The sequence below is a fragment of the Toxotes jaculatrix genome, chromosome 6 (assembly GCF_017976425.1).
Source record: "Toxotes jaculatrix isolate fToxJac2 chromosome 6, fToxJac2.pri, whole genome shotgun sequence".
NCBI classification, from domain to species: domain Eukaryota; kingdom Metazoa; phylum Chordata; class Actinopteri; family Toxotidae; genus Toxotes; species Toxotes jaculatrix.
In genome coordinates this window covers 20,896,520-20,918,912 of record NC_054399.1, presented here as the reverse complement: position 1 = coordinate 20,918,912, position 22,393 = coordinate 20,896,520, and the positions used below count along the sequence as shown (strand labels likewise).

The 22,393-nt window shown below is 39.9% G+C and overlaps 2 protein-coding genes across 3 annotated transcripts; both read left to right on the top strand.

Annotated features, from left to right (window-relative positions):
• The first annotated feature begins 445 nt into the window (after positions 1–445).
• On the top strand, positions 446–14,002 carry hps3 (HPS3 biogenesis of lysosomal organelles complex 2 subunit 1). Of its 2 annotated transcripts, none has more exons than XM_041041182.1 (24): positions 446–526; positions 1,345–1,576; positions 1,692–1,763; positions 2,067–2,160; positions 2,330–2,403; positions 2,894–3,106; positions 3,443–3,509; positions 3,707–3,795; positions 4,363–4,480; positions 4,984–5,137; positions 5,245–5,327; positions 5,448–5,622; positions 5,806–5,887; positions 6,354–6,511; positions 8,829–8,937; positions 9,284–9,543; positions 9,959–10,136; positions 10,384–10,617; positions 10,927–11,124; positions 11,299–11,502; positions 11,695–11,799; positions 11,908–12,114; positions 12,257–12,344; positions 12,808–14,002. In XM_041041182.1, exons 2-24 carry the CDS (start codon positions 1,526–1,528, stop codon positions 12,933–12,935), a joined length of 3,141 nt encoding a protein of 1,046 aa, XP_040897116.1. In that variant the 5' UTR covers positions 446–526; positions 1,345–1,525; the 3' UTR covers positions 12,936–14,002. The 2 variants fall into 2 exon arrangements, with proteins under 2 accessions (XP_040897116.1, XP_040897115.1); XM_041041181.1 differs by having other exon boundaries at positions 3,440–3,509.
• Positions 14,003–14,921: 919 nt separating this feature from the next.
• Positions 14,922–22,393, top strand: LOC121183388 (G2/M phase-specific E3 ubiquitin-protein ligase-like). Its single transcript, XM_041040435.1, has 15 exons — positions 14,922–15,467; positions 15,926–16,090; positions 16,213–16,287; positions 17,064–17,182; positions 17,338–17,515; positions 17,900–18,025; positions 18,292–18,335; positions 18,433–18,532; positions 18,666–18,880; positions 19,501–19,681; positions 19,961–20,044; positions 20,336–20,481; positions 20,882–21,120; positions 21,301–21,410; positions 21,900–22,393. Exons 1-15 carry the CDS (start codon positions 15,351–15,353, stop codon positions 22,080–22,082), a joined length of 2,082 nt encoding a protein of 693 aa, XP_040896369.1. The 5' UTR covers positions 14,922–15,350; the 3' UTR covers positions 22,083–22,393.

Sequence of the window (22,393 nt, the reverse complement as noted above, 5' to 3'; positions counted from 1 at the left end):
TTGTTGAGCATCATAGTGAGGTTTTCTGAATTTTAAAAGTGAAACCACAGCATCACCAAGACCTACTGTCCAGTGGATGTTCAGTAATAACAAGGAGCAGTTGATAGCTGATTCAACACTCACACAGTAAACTGTCCCAAAACTGAAATATCCCCTTCACTCTGAACTCACCCTAGATCTATTATCTCAAAATTAAAAATCTCAGATTACTGAAATAAATTGGTATTTATGGCGTTTATGGTTGTTTAAAAGTTGTACTTGTAAGGCCAAAAAATAATGAGAAAATACCGGAAAAAAATATGAGACAAATGCCTGAAAAAGCAAAACATAGGCAGATCCACCCTTTAGTTTATGACAGCTCGTCAGCCAATTGGAAGTCATATGCAATACGAACAGGAACAAGAGCCAATGAGAATCGAGAGGAGGCGGGCGCCTCGTTGTTGTGGTTGACTTCCTGCGTTACAGCGTGAGATCAATAAAGTGCAGCAGTGAAGTAGGAAGAGAGGAAAAACCGGCAGTAAAGAAGGTAATTTGTCAATAATCCATCCTTCATTCTGCGTTAACACAGTGAAGATTGATCATTAATTAGAATGCGAATAAACCGAAGATGAACCGTGTTAATCTGAGCTGAGACGCCCGGAGCTGCTGCTCACAAGACATTGTGGCATGTGATATCGATTAGTGAAACTCACCCAGATTCAGCTCCTGATGAACAGCCAGAGATACAGGGGAAAATTCATTCAACACTCAAGTTAAATGTTGTTGTTTTTCCTTTTGTTGTACATGTGTTGCTCTGTTGGTTCCCTTACATCACTTGTTTTGATACTTCCACTTTGATGGATTGATTTTATAGTGTCAGAGTTTGAGTTGGATAAAGTTGAAATGGAGTTTTTGTTTTATGTTTGCACTGAATAATACGATGTCCAAAGTGCGATGATTGGGTCTTTTCAGGGGAGACTGAGCTATGCACTGACAAGTTTCGAGTATATTGCAGATGTGAAATATCTGAAAATCATTGCTGCCTGTATATTTCATATTTCAGGTAAAATGTCAGAAAGCCAGATGTGCCTGAATGTGATTTTTTTTTCTCATGTGAGATGTCGATAATGTCACATGTGATTTACCAGGTAGAAAAAGCAGGAGTATCTGTACAGTTGCATATTATGAGTGAGAAAATCCTGTATAGTAATGTGTATAGTGGCCAAAGTCACAGGTCATTTCTACTTCTATCCTCATATCATGATAATGTATCTATAAAATCTTCAACTCTACTAAGAGTCCACTGTTGAGATGTGAGATTGCATTGAACTAAAATGCTTTTGAATTTTGTTTTTTCGTTTTTAGTAGTGTTAGAAAGGCATCCTGCCGGTTGAAGCCTCCAAGATACACACATAAATCGAAGGAGGAGTTTGTGGATTTTGCAATATCATAGCACCATCAAAAGAAGAGGAAGCGGCAGTCGAATGCTGATAATCATTTCCACCCTGTCCTGAATTGACTGAACTTTCCAAGAAGCAGCACAAACATGGTGCACGTGTACAACTGCCATCCATTCGCCTCACAGCAGATAGTGCAGGTTAGTGGAGCCTCACTAATTCTAATTCAAAGCATACCTGTAATTATTTTGTTGTCACCATTGATCATTGATCATTTTGCAGTAGTCTTATCTCCTTCCCCTCTCTGTGGCTCAGGTAGAGCAGGAGCCTGGATTGGTCTGTTGTGGAGGTGGAGCCCTGTTCGTGGTGGCTACTGGAGGATGCAAGGTTACCTTAAATTCTGCTGTTTTTTTTTTCTTTCTAAAGTTTGAAAAGTCACCACTAACTCTCATTAGTGCTCATTAACACAGAGTTACACACCTGTACTTTCAGTGGGGTAGAAATCATGAAGCAGTACCTCAGACCAACAAGTGCACATCTAGTATTTAATAATTGGAAAAGAGGTGGTAAGCCCTAATATATCAGTGTAAATGTCTGCATATTATGGGCTTATTCCTGAATTAGAGCACTGATCATCATACATCCTTAAGAGGCTTCTGCGTGACACTGACTGTGTTGTACTGAACCAAGGTGGAAGCGTACAGTCTGGAGCAGGAGGGCTGCCCTCTCATCTGCCGCTTTGCCACCATGGGCACTGTGAGGAGCATCCAGCACAGCAAGATAGGTAACAACACTAACTACACTGAGTACTGCTGTTCACCTGTAGCAGGTTGTTTGTTTTCTGTCCTTTATATGTAAGGAAGGCAGGAGGCAGCAGTAGTGATAACAGTGTGCGGTGGAGAGAGACATTTCAACATCCTGACTGTCCTTGTTATCCCTTCCCTCACATCCAGGAGACTACCTCGTGACCATTGAGGAAAAGAACAGCGCCACCTACCTGAGAGCCTACACCAACTGGCGATACCAGGTACACACTAACCGGCTAAAGCTTTCTAACAAATACTTTACATTATAGTGCTATGAAACATAAGCATTTCCCATTGTACCTTGTTTTTTAATGTTTTGAAATAAAGATATTTGATGTTCATTTAAGCCATAGTATCAGTTTGATAAGCAAGCATTAAGGGGTGCACAGGCAACTCTTACCTATGTTAAGTATAAATATGAATTACACTGAGATCATGAAGAAAAAATGTCTCCTCACCAAGAAAATATAACACTCAGTGTGGTAATATTAGTTCCGTTTTGTTCTGTCTGTATACGAAGCTTTATAGTTAATTTTCAATCTGTGCATTTACTTAAGTATAATCCTACCTCCCTTTTCATCTTTGTTATATATTATATAATAATATAATATAATATAATATAATATAATATAATATAATATTATATAATATTATATTATATTATATTATATTATATTATTTTTGTGTATTTATTTCTTGCTCCCCATTCAGGCCGAAGAGAAAGCCCGTGTCGGGGTGCGTTTGTTGGGCCACCTCCTGCGTGGGGCATCTGTGCGGGGCGGAGTACAGATGGAGATCATTGAGATCCCTCTGTCGGAGCATCCTGTTGCTGTGGCGTGTTGCTCAGTAACAGGAGACCTGCTGGTCGGCTGCGAGAACACTCTGGTGCTGTTTACTTTAAGGCGACAGAACCAGCAGAACCTGGTGAGAATCCAGCTGCTAATGTAGCTGTTTACCTCCTTTGTGGATATTGCTGTAAATTATCTTCAGTTGAAGACACAGTGAAACAACAGGTTTACTTCTTTGCCTACCAGTGCAGGTTCAGGTCACCATTACAGATTCAGTCTTTGGTTATGTAACAGTTTTCCAGGACATTAAAGTCTGTCGGGCCTCAAAAACTATTCAAATTAATTATTTAAACATGTGTTTGTCATTGAATGTTACCTAATATAACAAACATGAATGGAGTCTTTGATACATTAAATGCAGCACTGGCATAATTTGTCTTTCTCTGGGGAAAAAAAAAACAAAAAACAGCAGAATCAGAGTCAGCAGAACCTTCAGAGCACCTCGCCGAACACTCAGCAGAGCTCCAGTCAGAATCAAGGTAACTCACAAACACTGATTTTGTTCTAAAACTTGTTTCTAGTCTTGAGAACCTGGAGTTTTTAGAGTCAAGTTACCGCCCCAAAGAAACAATTAAAAACCGAAACTGTCACAGAGCAGGATGTACATTTAGCTGACTTTTCCTCCGTTTCCTCCACGGACTGATCTGACCTCTCCTAATACCTCTCATGTCTGTAGGTCAGACCTCAACTTCAAACCAGGATTTTTCCATCCTGGACTTTGAACGCTCAGTCATTGTGCATATTCCAAAAATGACACCTAAGCAGGTACTTTCACTTTTCTTTTTTTTTCTACTCCTCATTTCTTTTTGTGGAGTTTTCTTCATTGTGCAGTTTATTTTTCTGTTACTCAACTATAGCAGTAAATAACATCCACTCTATCTGTTCCTGTATTTTGTTTCTGTTGTCTAGCACATGTGGTCCTTAATAACTTTATACAACAGTGTAACTACATTGTTGAGTTATTAAACACATACCTACCCATAATTATAATCTATCTAAAGTGACTGGCTGTGGTCTGACATTTTTATCAGGTACTGTTATATGAACACATGCTAAAATATTATTCCTATACCTAGACTGTGTTTCCAGGTAACAAATCTTACATTTTCAAAACAACTTAAATATTTTAATGATTAGCAGTTAAAACTCTTTTAAGTTGGTTGTATGAATTATGACTGGAACAAAACATAGATATCTTAAATAATTCTTGATCATTTCACAAAATGAAGACTCACATTTTTTTTGTTTTGCTATTTCCAAAGTTCAAACTACTAAAGCTGACAGTCTGTTTTCAGTGTTACTTTATCATGTTCTGTGCTCCCTGCCCCCCAGGTGGCGCTGTGTGTAGGATATGTAGCAGTGCAGACAGAGCTAGAGGCGCTTGTCCTGAAACTGGATGCATCTTCTGAACATAAAACCCTGGACTCATCAACAGACACGCATAAGAGCGGTAATAACACAAGAAGCTTCACCAGTGTTTGCTGCCCTCTTTAATGCTTGATGCCGTTTCTGCATGTGTTTGGCTATGTTTCATTTACAAACTTTAGAAAAGCATAGATGTACCATTAGTGATGTCACTTATATGTTTCTGAAAGGATGTTTTGTGGTTTGGATTTGAGTTTACTGCTGGCTGCCGTGTTTTTTTTTCTGTTACTGATCCAGAAAATCAGATTCTGGGGTAATTGGATGATGTTGAGATGTTCACTTCATCATAGTGACTCAGGATTATAACTTGTTTGAATGCTTGACTTTCTAGAGAGTGATTGTCGGCTTTGTTTAGGTGCCAAGTGTCCAGATTGTGTATTTCAGTGGGACTGCTTCTGTAGATGTCATCATTGCATCTGGCTGAGGCTTAGGTTTCAGAAGCACTGTTTGTTTGTTTGTTTGTTTCAGATTTTAAGGGACTGCTTGGGATTGCTTGTGATTTGTGTGTCTGTGTGTTTGTTTGTGCAGCAGTTCATCTAGAAGAGCAGACTGACTTCCTGTTCGTTCCGAGGCACCAGGAGTTGCTCGGTGATCGAGCTAAAGAGTGTGACATCCCTGTCAGCATTGAAAAGACTGGGCTGGAGGACAAAGGACAATACACACTGTCATATGTTCTTTTCAGGTGTGTGTGTGTGTGTGTGTATTTTTGAGTTTCACCTGTAGATCCTCACAGTCAGAATATTTCTGGAAGCTGAGGTAAATTTAACATGTGTAATTTTCCTCCTGAAGGCGTTTTAGTCCAGAGTTTTTTCAGGGCTGCAGTATGGAGGAGATGCAGCTCCACTCCCTGCAGCTCTACCCACTTTTCACTAGTGAGTACAATATGTGAGACACAGACAGATGGATTTTGGGTACGCTATTAAATGAATGTGTTTTGTGTGAGCTTGCATGTTTTCTGTATGTTTTTCTCTCTACTGTATGTCCCTCTCCAGGCAACCAGTCAGTGTCTAAAGAAGAACCAGCGTGTGTGTTCTGTTTCTTCTCCCTCCCCACTGCCGGCTACCTGTACAGTCTGAAAGGTGGAGTCGAGCTGATCTCAGCCTATCAGTATCCAGAGAAGGTCCTGGAGGCGGTGCTAACAGACCATCTGCTGCACGTCATAACAAAGTACGTCTTCAGTCTGATTTGATTTGAAAATCAGTTCATTTCTACTGAATCACTGGAACTTACCCTGAAGAAACTTAAGAGGTTTCACCAGCTTTGGTCTTGAATGATCCTTGTTCCCATAGTGTTAAGATAAATACGTGGAAAATGAGTGAGTGTGTTTTGACTTCTGTGCGTGCCTGGTAGGAGTGCGTTGCAGTGTTTCACAGTGCGCTGTGCAGCGTTAGCAACCAGGATCGAAGACCCCTACATCGATACCACCATGAAGGTATGAGCCTAATCCTTGACTAGTTATTCCTGACGCTCTAACCTTGCTCTGTACCTTGCTTCTTCTTTTAGCTCATTTACTGGCTTTTAATTCACATTTACTGTATGGATCAGTCTCTTATATTCATCAGGTTGACATAAACACAAGTGCAAATGAAGGATAATGCTGCTCCATGAATGTTTGGCGTAAAAAGTAGACAATGTTTGCAAACAAGTGAGAAAACTGAAGATTTATAAGATGACAATATATCAGGCTATAGATGTGCTAACTTGTCATGGCGATGTGCTGCCCTCTAGTGGCCTGCAAATGAGTCTGCAGCTTCACATTTTGGAGCAATTGAAATTATTCCTGCTGTAATCAAAAGCTCAGTAGTGTGTGTGTGATTGGCACGTGATTGGTTTCTTGGAATAATCATGTCCTGTATATCTGAGTATCTCACTGTGTGTGTGTTTATCTCTGTTTGTAGGCTTGTCCACCCTGCAGCCTCGAGGTTTGTGCGCTCAGGATGCAGCTGTTTATCGGTCTGCGCTCGTTGTGTGTCTACGGCCGCCATGTTATCCTGCTCTCCACTGCAGACACGGAGACACCAGAGGAGACTGAACGTAGCACACAGCGCAGGGGCCTGTAAGTCACACACACACATACATTCAAAATATACAGACTATAACACACATGAACACACTCATGACTATGATAGTGTATCAGTCGTAAACCTCTCAGCTTCATCAGATTCATCATCAGATATCTCCCTGTGGGCACTTGGATACTTGAAATAGGGATTTATCAGCACTGGTGATGTGTGTGTGCAGGCATACATGCATTTGTAAACCTGTTTACTGTGTGTGTGTTGTGTATTTTAGCGAGTTGAAAGAACACACCATGCTGACTGGTATTTTCCTGGCAGTGGGAATCGATCCCGCAACCACGCCGGCTCTGGAGAGCCTTCTATCACGCCCCTTCCTGTAAGACAAACCCAGACCCAAACCCCAATCCCCCCCAGTCTCTGTTGTTGCTTTCAGGTCAAGCTGCAACGCCAGGAAACCCTCAAAATACTCACATTAGGAGAGGATTATTAACCAAATCCTTAGATTAAGTTTCAAGTTTGACGTCACAAAACAAAAAGCTTTTTTTTCTCTCAGCACCCAGTGAAGCAGCTTGTTTGTGGTTTTTTTTTTTTGGCATTTGCCAGTGAAACCAGTATTGCTAGCTGCAATCTAACAGTGGTAATCAACCTGACCTGGAAAATCAGTTTCCCCTAATTCCTTGTGAAGAAAAAGTTATTTTTAAAAAATTAATGAGGAAGTAAAGGTATTAGGTACTTGACATGTGAACTGTTTTGTACTAAAATATATTTTAAATTCCAACAGAAAAGAAAGTCAAATTTTCACCATTTCATACTCTACTTGTGGACGTTAAACATGGATTTCCATTGGTGCCACTAATGAAGGAAATGCACTGCATATGACCTGTGGTACAGAGAAGCTGCAGCATATGAGGAATGACAGACCAAATGAAGTGTATCAGCCTACTATCCAAAATCTCTTTCTGATTTCATTTAACCGCTGCCAAAGATTTCCCTGCCAATGAAATCAATTTTTTTGCATTAAATAAAAAGTTAATGCTGACGAACGTTTAGCTGATCGAGGCTTTACCTCTTGTCCAGAATCTAAGAGCTGGTGATTTCTGTTTAACTTTAGTGACATTTCTGTATGACTTTGCAGCTTGGTCCAAAAGTGACAACACTTCCTGTTTTAGTCTCTAAACCTAGCCAACCATAACCTACCTAACAGCCCTCAGTGTGTGTGACTTTTTGCTCACAAACTAATCACGTGGGAATAAAATAAAAAGAGGGTTTTTTTTTTAATCTAACTTAGTTTTTTGTGAACCATGCATACACACACATTATTATTATTATTTTAAAATATTCTTATTAAAAATGAAAACAAATAGAACATAAACACCTTAATGTTGGAGCATTGCATCCATCATCCATTAACCCCTCACCAGACAATAATGGACTTTACCCCCTGTTTGACAGGTGATGTAGGAACACATATGAACAGAAAGTCCATATGTGGCGTCTCTCTTCACCCTTGCATGGTCTTTGATTTGATTGTAAACTTGATATTGTAAAACTTGAGAGAAAGCATTGTACAGGGACATTAATAATGGCAACTAAACTCAACCATCATTTGTGTAACGGTTAGTCGTAACAGGTGTGTGCGCGGTAGATTGCTAAATATGACACACAAGCGTACACACACTACACAGGCTATTCATTGTCCAGGGACCATCACATTATCCTTGTTAACCTTTTCACTAACAGCTCACTAACTGTTTGTTAATACTAAATTTAGTATTATGCAGTTGGTGTTTTCCATAGCACAGTGTCCACAATGTTGTTCTTTACTGGGAGAGTGGTGGTAGTATCCAAGATCACGGTATCACAGCCTCCGCTCTGCTTTAGTTCTTGTCCATGTGCAGTGTCATGACTCAAGAAGGAATCATTTTTCAGCTCGGTTCATGGAAAACCTGTTACGTATAACCTGTTTGTGTATGTGTCCAGTGTGTTACCATTGTCCTGTAAAGAAACAGCCATTTACAGATTAAGAAAAACCTTTGTACAATAGCAACAGAAAACAGAAAAATTAAAAAACAGAAGGAAAAGATAAAGTAACTTTAAATAGGAGACATTTAGGCTTAATTTCTTTTTTTGTTTTTTTGTTTTTTAACTCCAGGCTAATTAATGATGCACCAATACATTTTTACTCATTGCCTTTTTGTGTTGACATTGCTGATGCCATGAACTAAGAGAAATTCACTTTTTACAGTCTGCACATTTTGAGATTAGCTAAACATCTCCTCTGCGGCACAGAGAAGATTTAGCTCATTGCTCAGTTTGAATATACCCCTTGTTACCTCTCTGTGTTACTAACCTCAGGAGCAGGAAGTGGACAATCTCTTCTCCCAAAGAAACCAGCACAGCAGGACATGGATGGAACCTGTATGTGGTCGACACCGTCTCCCCCCTGACTCTCTACCAAGAGATGGTAAGACAGACAGGATGACTTTATTTCCTGTCCAAAAAATAAAATAAACTTAATCTGAATGTTCTTGTGGTTGGGTACTTGTATATTACTTATAGTTCAATTATTATTAAATATAATGATGATCATGACGTATAAAGAAATAAAACCAGAAGAAGCACTACACTGAACATGTAGACTTCTTCTGATACTGGCAGATTATTTGTTTTCAAAGGAAAGGATTTTAGGATTAAATTATGTTCAGAAATTGCTTGCGGAGATACAGATTTTTGGACTCTGACAGCGTTTGTGTCCAAATGTGTGGGTCTGTATACGTTTATGTGTCTGTACTTGTGTGTGTCTGCGTCAGGTTGAATACAGTCAGCACTATGCGCAGACCAACCCACAGGCCCAAAGCCTTCAACACCTCCTCAGTGAAGCTCACCTCCTCCTCCGCGCCTCCTTACTCCAAATATCAGAGCAGCAACAGAACGGTGAGGGCAACCCCATGATGTCTCTGGAAAATACAGACAGACAGTGTGAGAGGCAGACAGCTGTACAGACAGACAGACAAGAACTGGAGGAGGCACTCAGGCAGAACTGTGCACAGCTGGGAGACTGTTTCAGCAGGTAAATGAACTTAATTAAACTTTTTATTAAATGTATAAATCAAAATGAATTAAATATTCTCTTTTGGAAATTGATCTTGCATGCCAGGTTAGAGACATGGCTGGCTCACCTAAAAGCAAAAAGACTGTCACAACACACACACACCTAATCACATTTCTTTACTACAGGACAAATATCCGTTAGAACTCCTTAGAGCTATGCCCTTTGTCTATGAAGGATTTCGTGTCAGTTTTATATTTTATGCCTTAAAGTTACTCTTTCCTTGGTCATTTTACACTAATCTTGTGTAATATATGTGTAAAGCAGTTTTGATATTCACGTTTCATAAGTCATAATATATTTCGTGTAAACTTTTAGATTCTATTTAGAACAGCACACTAGCAATTGTTCAGCACTAATTCTTTTCTCATATAAGGGCTCATCAGAAGAACTGCCACCTGGCTTTACCATACTACAGGATGTCTGGTCTGTCAGTCACAGAGGTCATGGTCAGGAACCGCCCGCTTCCCAGCAGCCCTCACTCCTATGGCCCCGGCTTCCTGTTTTACCTGAAACATTACCTGTTAGAAGAAACAGAGCAGAGCCTCAGTCAGGTACATGATTGATAAATAAAAGCGTTACACTCTACTTCTAACAGGTTCTTAGGCTTATCACTATATTCTTTTTTTAAGGTAATTGATTAATGGTTAAAGATTAAAGGTTAGAGATCAGTTTTTTCTTTGTTTTATAGCTGAGAAGTAAAATAAAAGTAAAGTAAAATTTAAAAAATCAGTGAAACCAAAAGAAAACTAAACAAAAATGATAAAAAGAATAAAAACCAGCTTCACTTCCTCCTCACAGGAATCAGCCGATGAAGTCATAGACATTTTTAGCCAATCAGATCCCTCAGAGCTCATCAGTGTGTGTGCCAGCCCGTCCATGATAAACATCAGTCCTGCCCGGACGCTGCAAATTTTACAGCGTCTGGAGGACACAGCTGGCGTGTCGGTTCCACTGACAATCACCATGGCAACCCTGATGCTGCGTATGGACGACGTGCCACAGTACACGCAGCTGATAGACAGACATGCTGAGGTTAGTGGGGGACAGGGGACGTGGTGTGTGTTTATTAAAGCGTGCTACCAAATGAAGAAGAAACTCAAATCTGTACTTCTTTGTTTAACAGCATGAAAGTCTATTTCATTAAAATCCCATAACATAAACTGGTTATCAGAGTACATTAACATTCTGTGACTTCTAGTAGATTACCAGGTCTGTGCATTATTCTACCTGTCAAAAGTTTAGCCACTGATAGCTACTTAATTATTATAGAATCTTTTTGAGAGACATTTAATAGGTCTGTCTGATAAATTTGGTTTGGGGTGTGTGTGTGTGTATGTTCAGATGCTACTGGTGTATGGTTTCATCGAGGAGCCCAGGCTGCTGCTTCACGGTGGAGGTGGAGGCCAGCACACACATGTCCGTCCCACAGCATTGACCCAACAGCTGGCAAAATCTCACCCAGGACTGCTGGTGGCTGGCATGGTAGCTCTTCATGAGAACAACAAAGTTCAGCTGGAACAGGCTGATCACATATTCAAGGTGTGTGTCATTAGTAAAATTAGGCCACTGGTTCTTGACTTGGAAACATAAGGTGCTAAATAATAGCTTATATGAAAATTCAAAACTAGGTTTCTTTTTTGTCCATTTTAATCAGTTGATTAAATGAAAAATTCCAAAAAGAATAGAAATAAAAACGTGCGTGTTTGTGTTTAGGAGCTAGGCTGTGAGAATTGCTTACAGGTGGATTTCTGGGAGGCGATGCTCATGGCGTCTTCACAGGAAGCCATCATCCAGGAGCTTTTGTTCAGACTGGCTTCTGTCTACATCGATCGACTGATGTACTCAAACTCAGATACACATTCCAACCTTCCTAACACATCAACAAGACGCAGGTCGCTGAAGAGCGCTGATGATCTGGTACAGTTATCTTCATCTTTTCTTTTTTTCTTTTTTTTTGTCTGGTAGAAATGTGGTTATCTGTGTTTTATGTATTAACAATTTGCATATCTCCTGTCCCTTATGGGGATTCCTTTTGCATGGCATAAGAATCAGTTCATGTAGATATCAGTCTCATCCACTAAGATGCCCTCATGTTGGCCTGTGTTTCAGATCAACTCCTGTTCCCATTACGGAGCTCTGTACCCGTGGCTCACTGTTCTCAGTCCAGCTCACACCACCAGTTTCCAGCACCAGGAGTCGTTACACAAACTGCAGGTGATTTGTCTATGAACAAAACAGCAGCTTCTGTTTCCTACTAATTAGGAGATGTGTGTCTAGAATCGAGTGACATTAATTAAAGAAGAGACATCTCTCTGTCTGCAGTCTCTCCTGTGTGGTCCTTCCTTGTCTATTGGGTCCGTCCTGCCTCTGTTGGAGCGTCTGTCAGAGGAAACCTTGTGGGGTTTCAGCCTGCACCTTCTTTGCGCCACCAGAAGGGGGCAGTATGGCAGCAGCATTGAGAAGTTGCTGGACAGATGTCCTCAGGCCATCATAGCCTACGCCAATCACCAGTTACAGGACAAAAACATGGTCTGTGCTCAGCAGTGGCCTGAAGAGCCATCTCTCTTCATACTGCCCTCACTGTGTATCATGTCTGTATTTTATTTTTAAATTTATAACCAGTTTGTCTGAAAATATTACCCTGTCTGACTTCCATGTTTGACCTTTACAGGTATTATGGTGGCAGAAGCTTCTCCCAGAGCTTTGTAAACGGACGAGAGCTGCTGTAGACAACAGCATCCTGTTGGCGGCTCTCAAAGGTAGAAGCTTTCTCCAGAGTACAGTCTCTCAGAAGTACTAGTTACTTGACTTGACATTGGCCAGAGTGACTGAATTTTAATCCTGGCGGTACAAGGAAGGTTTGAAATAACATTTCGACCATCATGTTGGTAAATTTTATTTACAGAAAATATAACTGATCATCTGAATACGTGCAAAAGGAAGAAACCAAGTAATGGAAAAATCTCAGAGTCAGGGAGTCAGGTAGTTGAGTAGTTAGGACTCTTCGACCTATGGTCTCAGCATTTCTAACTGGCTATAACTGTGAATTAAATGTAGCTGTACTGACCCTCTCACTATTACACTTGACTGCGTTTCTGTCAACTTTATATTGACTTTTTAGTTCTAATTAGAGAGAAAGTAAAAACAGCACAGAGACTGGAAGCAGCTCTGTTTTGATGTTTTGGTTCCTGAGTTTAATGGGTCTTGTTTCCATGCAAACAGAGACGCTGGTGGTGGTTGCCATGGAGATGAGCCCCTCAGAGTTCCTGGAGCTTATACCTGACGACGGCACGGCGGCGTACTTCCTGCCTCACTTGTTGACATGTAGCCAGAGACACCTGCAGGCCTGAGACACACAAACACAGACGCATACACAAGGACAAATGTGTTAGCGCTTCCTGAATGACACATTTGTCTTTGTCTGCTGTTGACTGCTGAACTGCTGCGTCGGAACAGTTGGAGGTTCAGTGTTTTACTCAAAGGACAGCTCAATGACAGTTGATCGATAGGATAATTCAATCTGGCAACACTGGAAACATAATCCTAGCTTTTTTTTTTTTTATAATGGAAATTCAGTCTGTTTCCGGTTCATTTCAACAATATCGGAAGCCAGAATTTAAAACTCCGAGGATAGATTAATTTATTTTTTCATTTAAATTTTACAGGAAACTATTACAGGATGCTGCTACAGAAAACTCCCATTGCTTGTAATAATAGAAAAAAGTATAGTGCTATTGTGGGTGGCAGGCATCAGGATAGTGTGGTGTAACACAACTAATAACACAAATAATAACGCAAATAATAACAAATCTTCAAACAGCTGTCAGCGAAAACTTTTCTCAATACTCACAAGTTGAATGACACACTAATTGTTAATCAGAAAAAAATCTCCTGCTGTCACAGCTACAGAGAAACCTTTCTAAATATGGTTCATAGGTGTTGGTAGATGGCTTCATCAGTGTCATCATTCTTTTTTATTTATTAATCTTTAACCCTATTGCTTTATTTTTAGAGTTTAAATTCCTGTAGTTCCAAGACCAGGAAGTGAGTTTTGAGCACTTTTGAGCAGTGGGTTGGCTCAGATTTCATATGTTTTTAGATCATTACATGCAGAGGTCTGTGGTGGGGAAAAAAGCTTTTAGAACTTTATGTCTTGTTGTATTATTTATGTTTTTTGATTGAAAGAAAACAACCTTGAAATGTTCTACTTAGAGACATAACTACAGCCTAAGTACAAAGACATCTGATTAGATTGACAGTAAATATCTCAACAGATACCTGTCAGCTTTTCTTTCTGTTTCAATGTTGTGTTCACAGTTGAATGAAAATGTTTTATCTCTGTGATGTGAGATTTCATTCGGGAAGGTGGAAAAATGTGTTTCCTCCTCTAAAGAAAAATCTTTCATTTGTGCTTTTCTGATGTTTGATCAAGATCATGTGAAACTCATATAAGTTGGTAAACACTTGGTATTAAGTTGCTTAATACCATGTTGATACTGCAGGCAGAAGACAATCACTGCAAGACAAAGGTGTCTTTGTTGACTGACATATTTATTACACATTTTGTGTGTTTTAAGTCACCACAGTTTCGCCTGAGACATGAGGTGTGACTCATGCAAAGCAAACACTTCTCAGTTTTGACTTTATCCCAAACATAGTAAGCAAAGCTCAAGCAAAGTTAAAAAAATGTCCTCCTGCAAAGACACCAAAGTAGGTTATTTTGACAATAACATTATAATAATGATGATAACTTTATTTATATTGCATTTGCCAAAAGCAAGTTCTTTACAAAAGTTGTAAAATCCAGAAAAATAAGAGTAATTAAATTTGAAATTTCAAATGACACAGACAGTAAAACCACAGAATAAAACAATTTAAAAAAAAACAACATAATTATAAATGCATTTAAACAACTCTGGGGTTATGAAGTCTACAAGCCCCAGTTTCCTCATAAAATATGTGTTTTATTGTAATATAGCACTTTGTAGCATGGGACAGATATTGGATCATGGATAAGTAATCAATTAAAAGTGACTCAATCATCAGGTTAATGATGAAAGCAAAAGGATGTGAAGAGGGGTTGATTGATGGCATTAACTGTGTATTTGTCTTATCGGTCTTCTTAACTGACCTTCTGTAAACTCTACATCAGATCCATACCAGTCACCTGATGAAAAAAAGACTCATGAATACATGAATTCACCTTTGAAATTAGAACAGTAGCAAATAATTGAAATACTCAGTCCACAGCTTATAATTCTAAAGATACTGCTGAACCAATCAGAGCTTTTTAACAAACCTCCAAACCAATGACACCTTAAGAACTGTCCACAGAACCAATCACAGCCTGAGAGGACGATTTTGAGCCAATCAGAGCTTCAGACTCTGATAGATCTCAGCTTGAGGTAATGATATCTCTGCTGCTTAGATGTTTGCAAGGCCACTGTCAACCAAGGAATATTTGGAGGTTCAGCTGTTTGGGGGAAAACTAGAGAGGAAATGGAAAGCAGCACGAGGCATGAAAAAAAATAAAGCAGGACAAGAAGACTGAGACCAAGGAGATAAAAAGAAATGAGGGGAAATAAAAGGAGAGGTTAGAGGAAAACAGAAAGCTTAGGCTAAAGCAAGGACTGGACACAAAAAGAAGAGGACTTAGGTAAAAGAGAAGTGAAAAGCACATTGTTCTGACAACAAAATAAGATTAGTAAAAGAAAAAAGAAATAAGATTTACAGGAGGCTTTCAGGTTTTAGTTGTATCTGAAAGGATGGATGAGAAGAAGGCTGTGTTGCTGGCCATCAGAGAAAACATTGAGATGGAGCTGTTCTCTTCAGAGGGGCCCTGTGTGGTGGTGGTGGAGGAGGAGGAACACAGTTTTCACCAGGTGTGTCTTCAGCAACTCTGCATCTAAAGAAAACTGTGGCAATCTTTAGTCTCTTTTGATGTAGTTGATGAATTTGTATGCAGTTTAAGAGCTGACAAATACACGGAAGGTCCAGACAGCATGTTCTACTGGTGAGACCCCAAATTAAGAAAGTTAGGGTCATGTGAAATCTATTCAGTTGTAATGGTGACAAACATATGCCACAATTTGTACCCTGATTCCTTCACCAATTAATCAATGTCAAGTTAATGAGACTGATCCACATAAGACATCACAGGATGATGGTATGTCCCACATTGTCTGGATAATCCATCGACCACACTGTCCGTAGTTTTCTTAGGGAATATTTGAAATTTTGAAAACTGTCTACAACACTGTGCTTTACTGTAAATATTATTTGGGATCATGTGTATGTTTTTGCATAAGAAGCTACCTCCCCTTCCTCTTCTTGAATTCAGAGACCCCTGGAGCATTCTCTGGTCCCTGACTGTGAGGGGGAACCAGAACCTAAGGTCCAGACCCAACCCAGGCAAGAGGCCAAGCCCAAATCAGAGCCCCCTGCAAGGGAAGACACCAAGAACTGCACCCCAGTCCCAGGCTTTATGGAGGAGATAGAAATGGAGGTTAGTGATAAGAATTGTTGAAATTTAAGGTGTCATTTAAAGGTACGTAAGATTCAGGAACTTTTAGGTTTGGTTTGGTTAGCAAGTCTTTTTTGAAGATGACACATTTCTCCTCTCTGCAGATGTTTCCTCCCCACAGAGTGTCTGAGAGTGAGCTGGTGGAGATAAAGTCAGGTGATCCTTCCATCATAACCCCAGTAGGTCTCTTCAGAAGTTATTATGTTTGTCATTTGCTAATCATTTGGACTCAAATGATGCACAAATACACAGATTTCTCGACCTCTTAAAATGAACTCTCGCTGCTCCTCGGTGTCCATGTGCTCCCCTTTGGATATTCTCTGTCCTGTTGATGATCTCTGTAAACATTGAGCTGTGGTCTTGTGTTATTTTAACATGTTATCAGATACAGTTATCATTTGCATTGTATTACATTCAGTGTTTTGTCCAAATTGAAGCTCTTTCATAGATCAACCCTAAGTACAAAGGGGCAGGCTGGATTCAACTGTCATTAGATAGTCAGTCACTCAGTGAATGAATCAGTTAGTCAATCAATCAACACTAATTTGTTGCCTCATCTATTGTTTGGGTTGAAAGTTTCTGTTTGCTTTATCAGTCCATTTGTTGTGTATTGTTCAGGCAGTACAGTACAAGAGCTTAATCCAATCAAAGTTGTAGGTAAAGATAAACTAATAGTCCAGATACATTTTTGACTTAAATATCTGATCCTAAATGGAACATGTTTTCTTCTTATATCTGTCAGAATGTAGTCGTTTGTATGTTTGAGTTTTTGTTTTTCTCTGGTTTTTCATGTGTGTTTTCTGCAGACAGTGTCACATCAACAAGCAACAAACTATTTTTCGAAAATTATGTTAGAACACGCTGTAGCCAATGTGATTTATCAGTATGTCTAATCTACCAGTCTGTCTGTCCCTTTACTTAATCGGTGTGTTTAATGTTGTACTGTCTGTTGCAGCCATCGCCAAAAAAAAATTGTCATCTCAAATGGAAGAGAGTGGTTCCACAGAAGACAGGGCTGGTGGTCAAAGATGTAGTCTGTCTCCCCAGAGGACACTATCTGGCACAGCTAGAGAGGTGAGTGTGTGTGTCCACTGGAGAGATTATTATTCTAGCACTCACTTCAGTAGCAACTGTAATGATTACATAATCATACTTTCTGATGTGTATTTAAATCCTTTCATCCAATAAAAATATATCAGCAAGATAAATATTTCTTTCTGGCCCTATAGACACAACATACCACAGAGCAAAGAACTTGCAGCACTAGCGGCCATGGGATTGACAGCTCGTATCACCATTGACTATAGCTGGTCAGCCAAACAGATGGAGAGTCGGCTGGCGACTCTCTTCAGGGGACAGTTTTTTATAAAACAGCCAGGACAAAGGTTCTCCTTCACATATCTACAGGTGTGTGTGTGGTGTACTTTTATGTTTGTTTTCACTTCAGCAAACACGTTTTAGTTGTTCTTTAGTTATAAGAATTTGGACTGGACTGGAAAGACTTGGTATACTGATTGAGATTAAACTGAGTTAGCCGTCCAAACGTTAAAGATCCATGTTAGGATTTTAAATTTTTATATTTTTGATGATTTCATCAGGTATCTGTAGCATCAGTGCAAGCAAACTTGATATCCTGAAAACAAGCACATTAGACATGTTAGTGTACGTCTAACATGGCTGACTTGTGGTCTCTATTCTCGTAAAGATTCAAGTTTGTGATTCAAGTTTAATTTGAATTACTCTTGTATCTCTTCTTTAGTGTTTAAATGCGATGCTGTGTGTTGTTTGCAGTGTGTGCAGGGCTCCAGAGTGCTGTTTGTCCCAGACACCCCTGCAGAAGGCTGGACTGGAGAGCAGCTACTCAGGATCTGTGGACATGGCCCTTTGTATATCTTCACCCACCAGGACTACCCACAGGTAAACCACAGGTGCTCTGTATTTCTCTTTTTGGCTTTTTCTTTTTCATTTCTGTTGTTTTAGTGGTTGACACATTGCCTTTGGTATGCAATGTGGGTGTTTTGATAGAATTCAGTACTGTAAGAATGTTGCTTACAAATAACAAATGTAATGTGGTTTCCTCTATATTGAAATTGTTTTCTTAACATGTTAAATTAAATTAAGTAATTTAACTTTTACATATTTCCTTGACAGTGCATTAAGTTAAAATACTCTTCTCTCAACAGGCAGTGTCTGAGAGTTCGGCAAGCCAGACACCTGTGGTAAACAGGTAAGAAAGTGTCAACAGTTCCCAGGAAATTTAAAAATAATGGCTGGTGGGTCATATCACTACATTATATGAATGTATGTGTGTTGTCCTTTGTCAGCAAGGACTTTTGTCTTGAGGCCAGCACGGAGAGCTGCCAAGGTGAAGACAATCAGCTGGGAAAACAGACCCAACCTCGTGTTTGCAGGACCTCAGAGGAAGTGAGTTTATTTCACTCTTGTTTAATGATTAAAAGTGCGAACAGTTTGCGAAAAAAAAATTCAATGATTCTTAGAGGACAGAGAAGACACCATTTCCTCCATGTCTCCTGCTCAACCTGTCTCTGGTGTGCAGTTCAAACTTGACCTGGACACTGTCCTGAGACAGTTCAGACAGAAGAACATGGATCGAGACGTAAAAATGCACATCCAGGTGTGGAGGAGGCATCTCCTCAACAGCGCTGTGAAGGTGGTGAGGAGGCCGGGCTTCTGTTTCAGGAAGACACCCATCGTCTCCTTCAGTGGAGAGGAGACCGATGGCCACAAGGGGCCTCTCAGAGAATTCTTCAGGTTATGATTATTTACCTCATATTTTACCGGAAACACATGTGCTGTATTTTTATTGTTGAGTTCAATCATACTCATTATACAGACTGTAAAACATTAATGGACCTGTCATGATTTGCTTGTTTTCTAAAATCCGGGTACTCACTCACTGCTTGTCAACTGTTTATAAAGAAAATGCAAATATATCTTGATAGTGATATTTTTGTAATATGAGGGATGAAGGTTTTTTTTGAGTTGAGAAGAGTTTAGAGTCGAATATTGTAGGATCAGCGACTTATCATTAGTCTCTTGATTATTTTTTTCAATCAACTGATTGTTTCAAATGTAAAACAGTGAAAAAATGCCTGTCACATTGTTATTGTTATTCACACTGCTATCATTCTTTTACCAATGGTCCGTAACACAAAATGTTCAATGTGAGGTGATATACAAAAAAGACAAACAGCAAATCCTTTGTGAAGCAGCAAGCATTTGGTATTTTTGCCTGATAAATGACTTTGACTGTCAGCACTGATATAATGCTTTGGAATTTCACATTCAGTTTTTATGATGGCCGTGTGCACCAGACCATTATATCATCAGTGATCTCTGACAAAAGATTTGTTCAATTTCCTTTCACACAGGCTGACTCTTCTCGAGCTGCAGCAAAGCTCAGTCTTCGAGGGCCATCCAGGACGCCTGTTTCTGACCTATGACCTGAAAGCTCTAGAAAACAGGAAGTATTATGAAGCAGGTGTTCTGATTGGCTGGTCTCTGGCGCAGGGAGGGCCTGGACCTCGTTGTCTACACCCTGCACTCTATCAGGTTGTGTGCATGTGTCTTTCATGTAAATAAGTGGCATTGTGGGAGATTCTTGTAGTTGTCACGTTGAAGTGCTCATTGCTTGGATGTTTGTTCACTGCACTTCCCACTTCCTCATTTGTCAAACTGTGTGTGTCTATTTATTGTCTGCTTGTGTACTAATGAAGTTTAAGTCTCTGAACTGTAGGTAATGCTGTTTCCTGTCTTTTCAGCTGTCTCTGCTCATGATGTTTGTGCAGTTTTGAAATCTGTTTATTCCAACAAACTGTCATGTATTAACAGCTGATGTGTGGCCGCAATTTATCTTTGGAGGACTTCAGGTGGTCAGACATTGTTGATGCTGAAATACAGATGCGACTGCAACAGGTAGTACATACACACACACACACACACACACACACACACACATACACTGTATTTGTGTGTAGAGACTGTGTGAAGGATGAAAGGATTACAGCATAACAAACATAAATAAATTGCTACACTGGACAATTTTTTTTTCGCTCATCTGTGTAACGTTATATATTTTTATGCAAGTATGGAACAGAAAAAGAAATACATACCTAATATGTAATATTAGCTGTGTGTATATGAAATACACACAGCTAATATGTACGTGGTGTTTACCTGTAAACACAAACAGTGCTTCTCTTCTAGCTGCATAGTTGTACCGATGTGAAGCTGCTGCCTCCCAGCCTGCGTGGCTGGGTGTTGAGCTGTGGGCTCCCTGGGATCTGTTCAATCCGTTCTGATGAAATAACAGCCATTTACATCTGCGTAATCAAACACTACATCTACCACAGGTAGGACACATGTACCTGTACACATAGATAACATAACACGCATTCACATACTTGTAGTTTCTTCCCTCTCCAGTACTTGTATTTTTATCTGTATATGCAGGTATGCAGGATTCATATATTTATGTTTTCATTTCTGTATGTCATCCACTTTATTTTAATGGCTACTGCAAGTTCAGATGCCCTGAAAGTTAAAAAAAAAAAAGTTTTTAAAAATGTCAAGTAAAGTGACTGAGAAGAACAGAGACAGTCAGGGCTGTCTCATTCTTCTGCCTTTTGTTTTGTCTCCTAAGATCTTGCACACTAACTGTCAGACCATATTACATCTGATATAAAGGAAGATCATCTTCAGTGAGCTAGTGATCTAATGAAACGATCACTAAGTCCCTCTGCTCTCCTTCAGGGTGGCCAGCATGATCTCCCAGTTTATCGAGGGGCTGAACAGCTGTGGTGGATTGTGGGATATGGTACAGTCCCACTGGGAGGCATTTGTGCCAGTGATGACGGGTGCACAGCAAGAGCCTCTGACCCTGGAAGAGTTTAAACAGCTTTTCATTGTCTGCTACAGCCATGACTGTCAGCTGAGGTCAGCTGAGGAGGCAACTGCCGGACACTGGGAAACAGTCCTCGACTTCATTAGCAGTAAGCACAGGGCGATGGATGGAGGGATGAAGCAAAAAATAAAGAAGTCTCTTGTGGTTCTTGTGGTATCAGGCATTGGGAAAGGAAAAAAAATTAAACTTTCACTGAAATGCTGCAAGTGTTTCAGGTTGTGCTGTGAGAGCGTTTTAATTAAAGTAACTCCTTCTTCTGCACAATCAGATGGTCAGACAGATTTTTCCTTTGAAGACGTCCTCGCTTTCATCACAGGAGCTGATCATCCACCTCCTCTTGGGTTCCCCAGGCTGATCTCCCTGCGGTTTTACTCTCGGGTTGGTATTTCTCACATCAACATGAGACTTGGTGATTTGACCTTAAAATGCATCCCAGCTCATGTGACATTGAACTCTCACCTGTAACCAGTGCAATTGGGATTCACTGATGCTATATTCACCTGGAGACAGAGACTCAGTGGTAGAAACTGCACCCCTCTGCTGCAGCTGGAAAGAAAAACTGCAGAGTTGGGTGGAAACTCTCTATCATCACTGAGTGATTCCTGTTACATCATAATCCAATTACTTATTAAATAAATACTGATTAGAGCAGCTTAAGTACAATTTTGAGGTACACGTAATAAAGTATTTCTGTTTTGTGCTTCTTATGCTATGCTACATGTGACAGCTTTTGATAGTTTAAGTACATTTTGCTTGTCAACTTTTACTTTTCGCAGAATAATGAAAACTTGTCTTTTTGGAGGCACTTAGCTGAGGACACCATTTCCTGATAGAATGTGAATCCTTCTCTTTCAACTCATTTTCCAGAATGGTCTGCCCCACGCCTCCACCTGTGCTCTGGTGCTCTTCCTGCCGAGGGCTGTGGCAGGGGCTGTGGATCTGTTGGCACTGCTCAGCAGAGCTGTGCATGAGACCATTGGTTTTACACGTCTCCAGACAGAAAGAGATGGAGAGGACAGATGCACAGAAGTGATGGAGAGTAGGAACTAGACTAGAATCCTAGAAGCCCTCCTGGACACCTCACGTCCTGCTGAAGCTGACTTTGTGGAGAACGATGTGTTCAAAGCTTTATTTATTCAGAGTAAGGGGATGATAGCAGCTGTGGACATGCTGTAATTTCTTTTGTGTCATGGAAACAAAAATCTTTTAGAAGAGTAAAAGGGAATGATAATTGTGATTTTGACCAGAACAGTTTAATTTATACGTTTAAATACTTCCATATATTTTAAAGTGAAATGTTGAATAAAGTTTCTGTGAAAAAGATTTATTAAAGAAGACAGAAATGACACCATTGAACACCA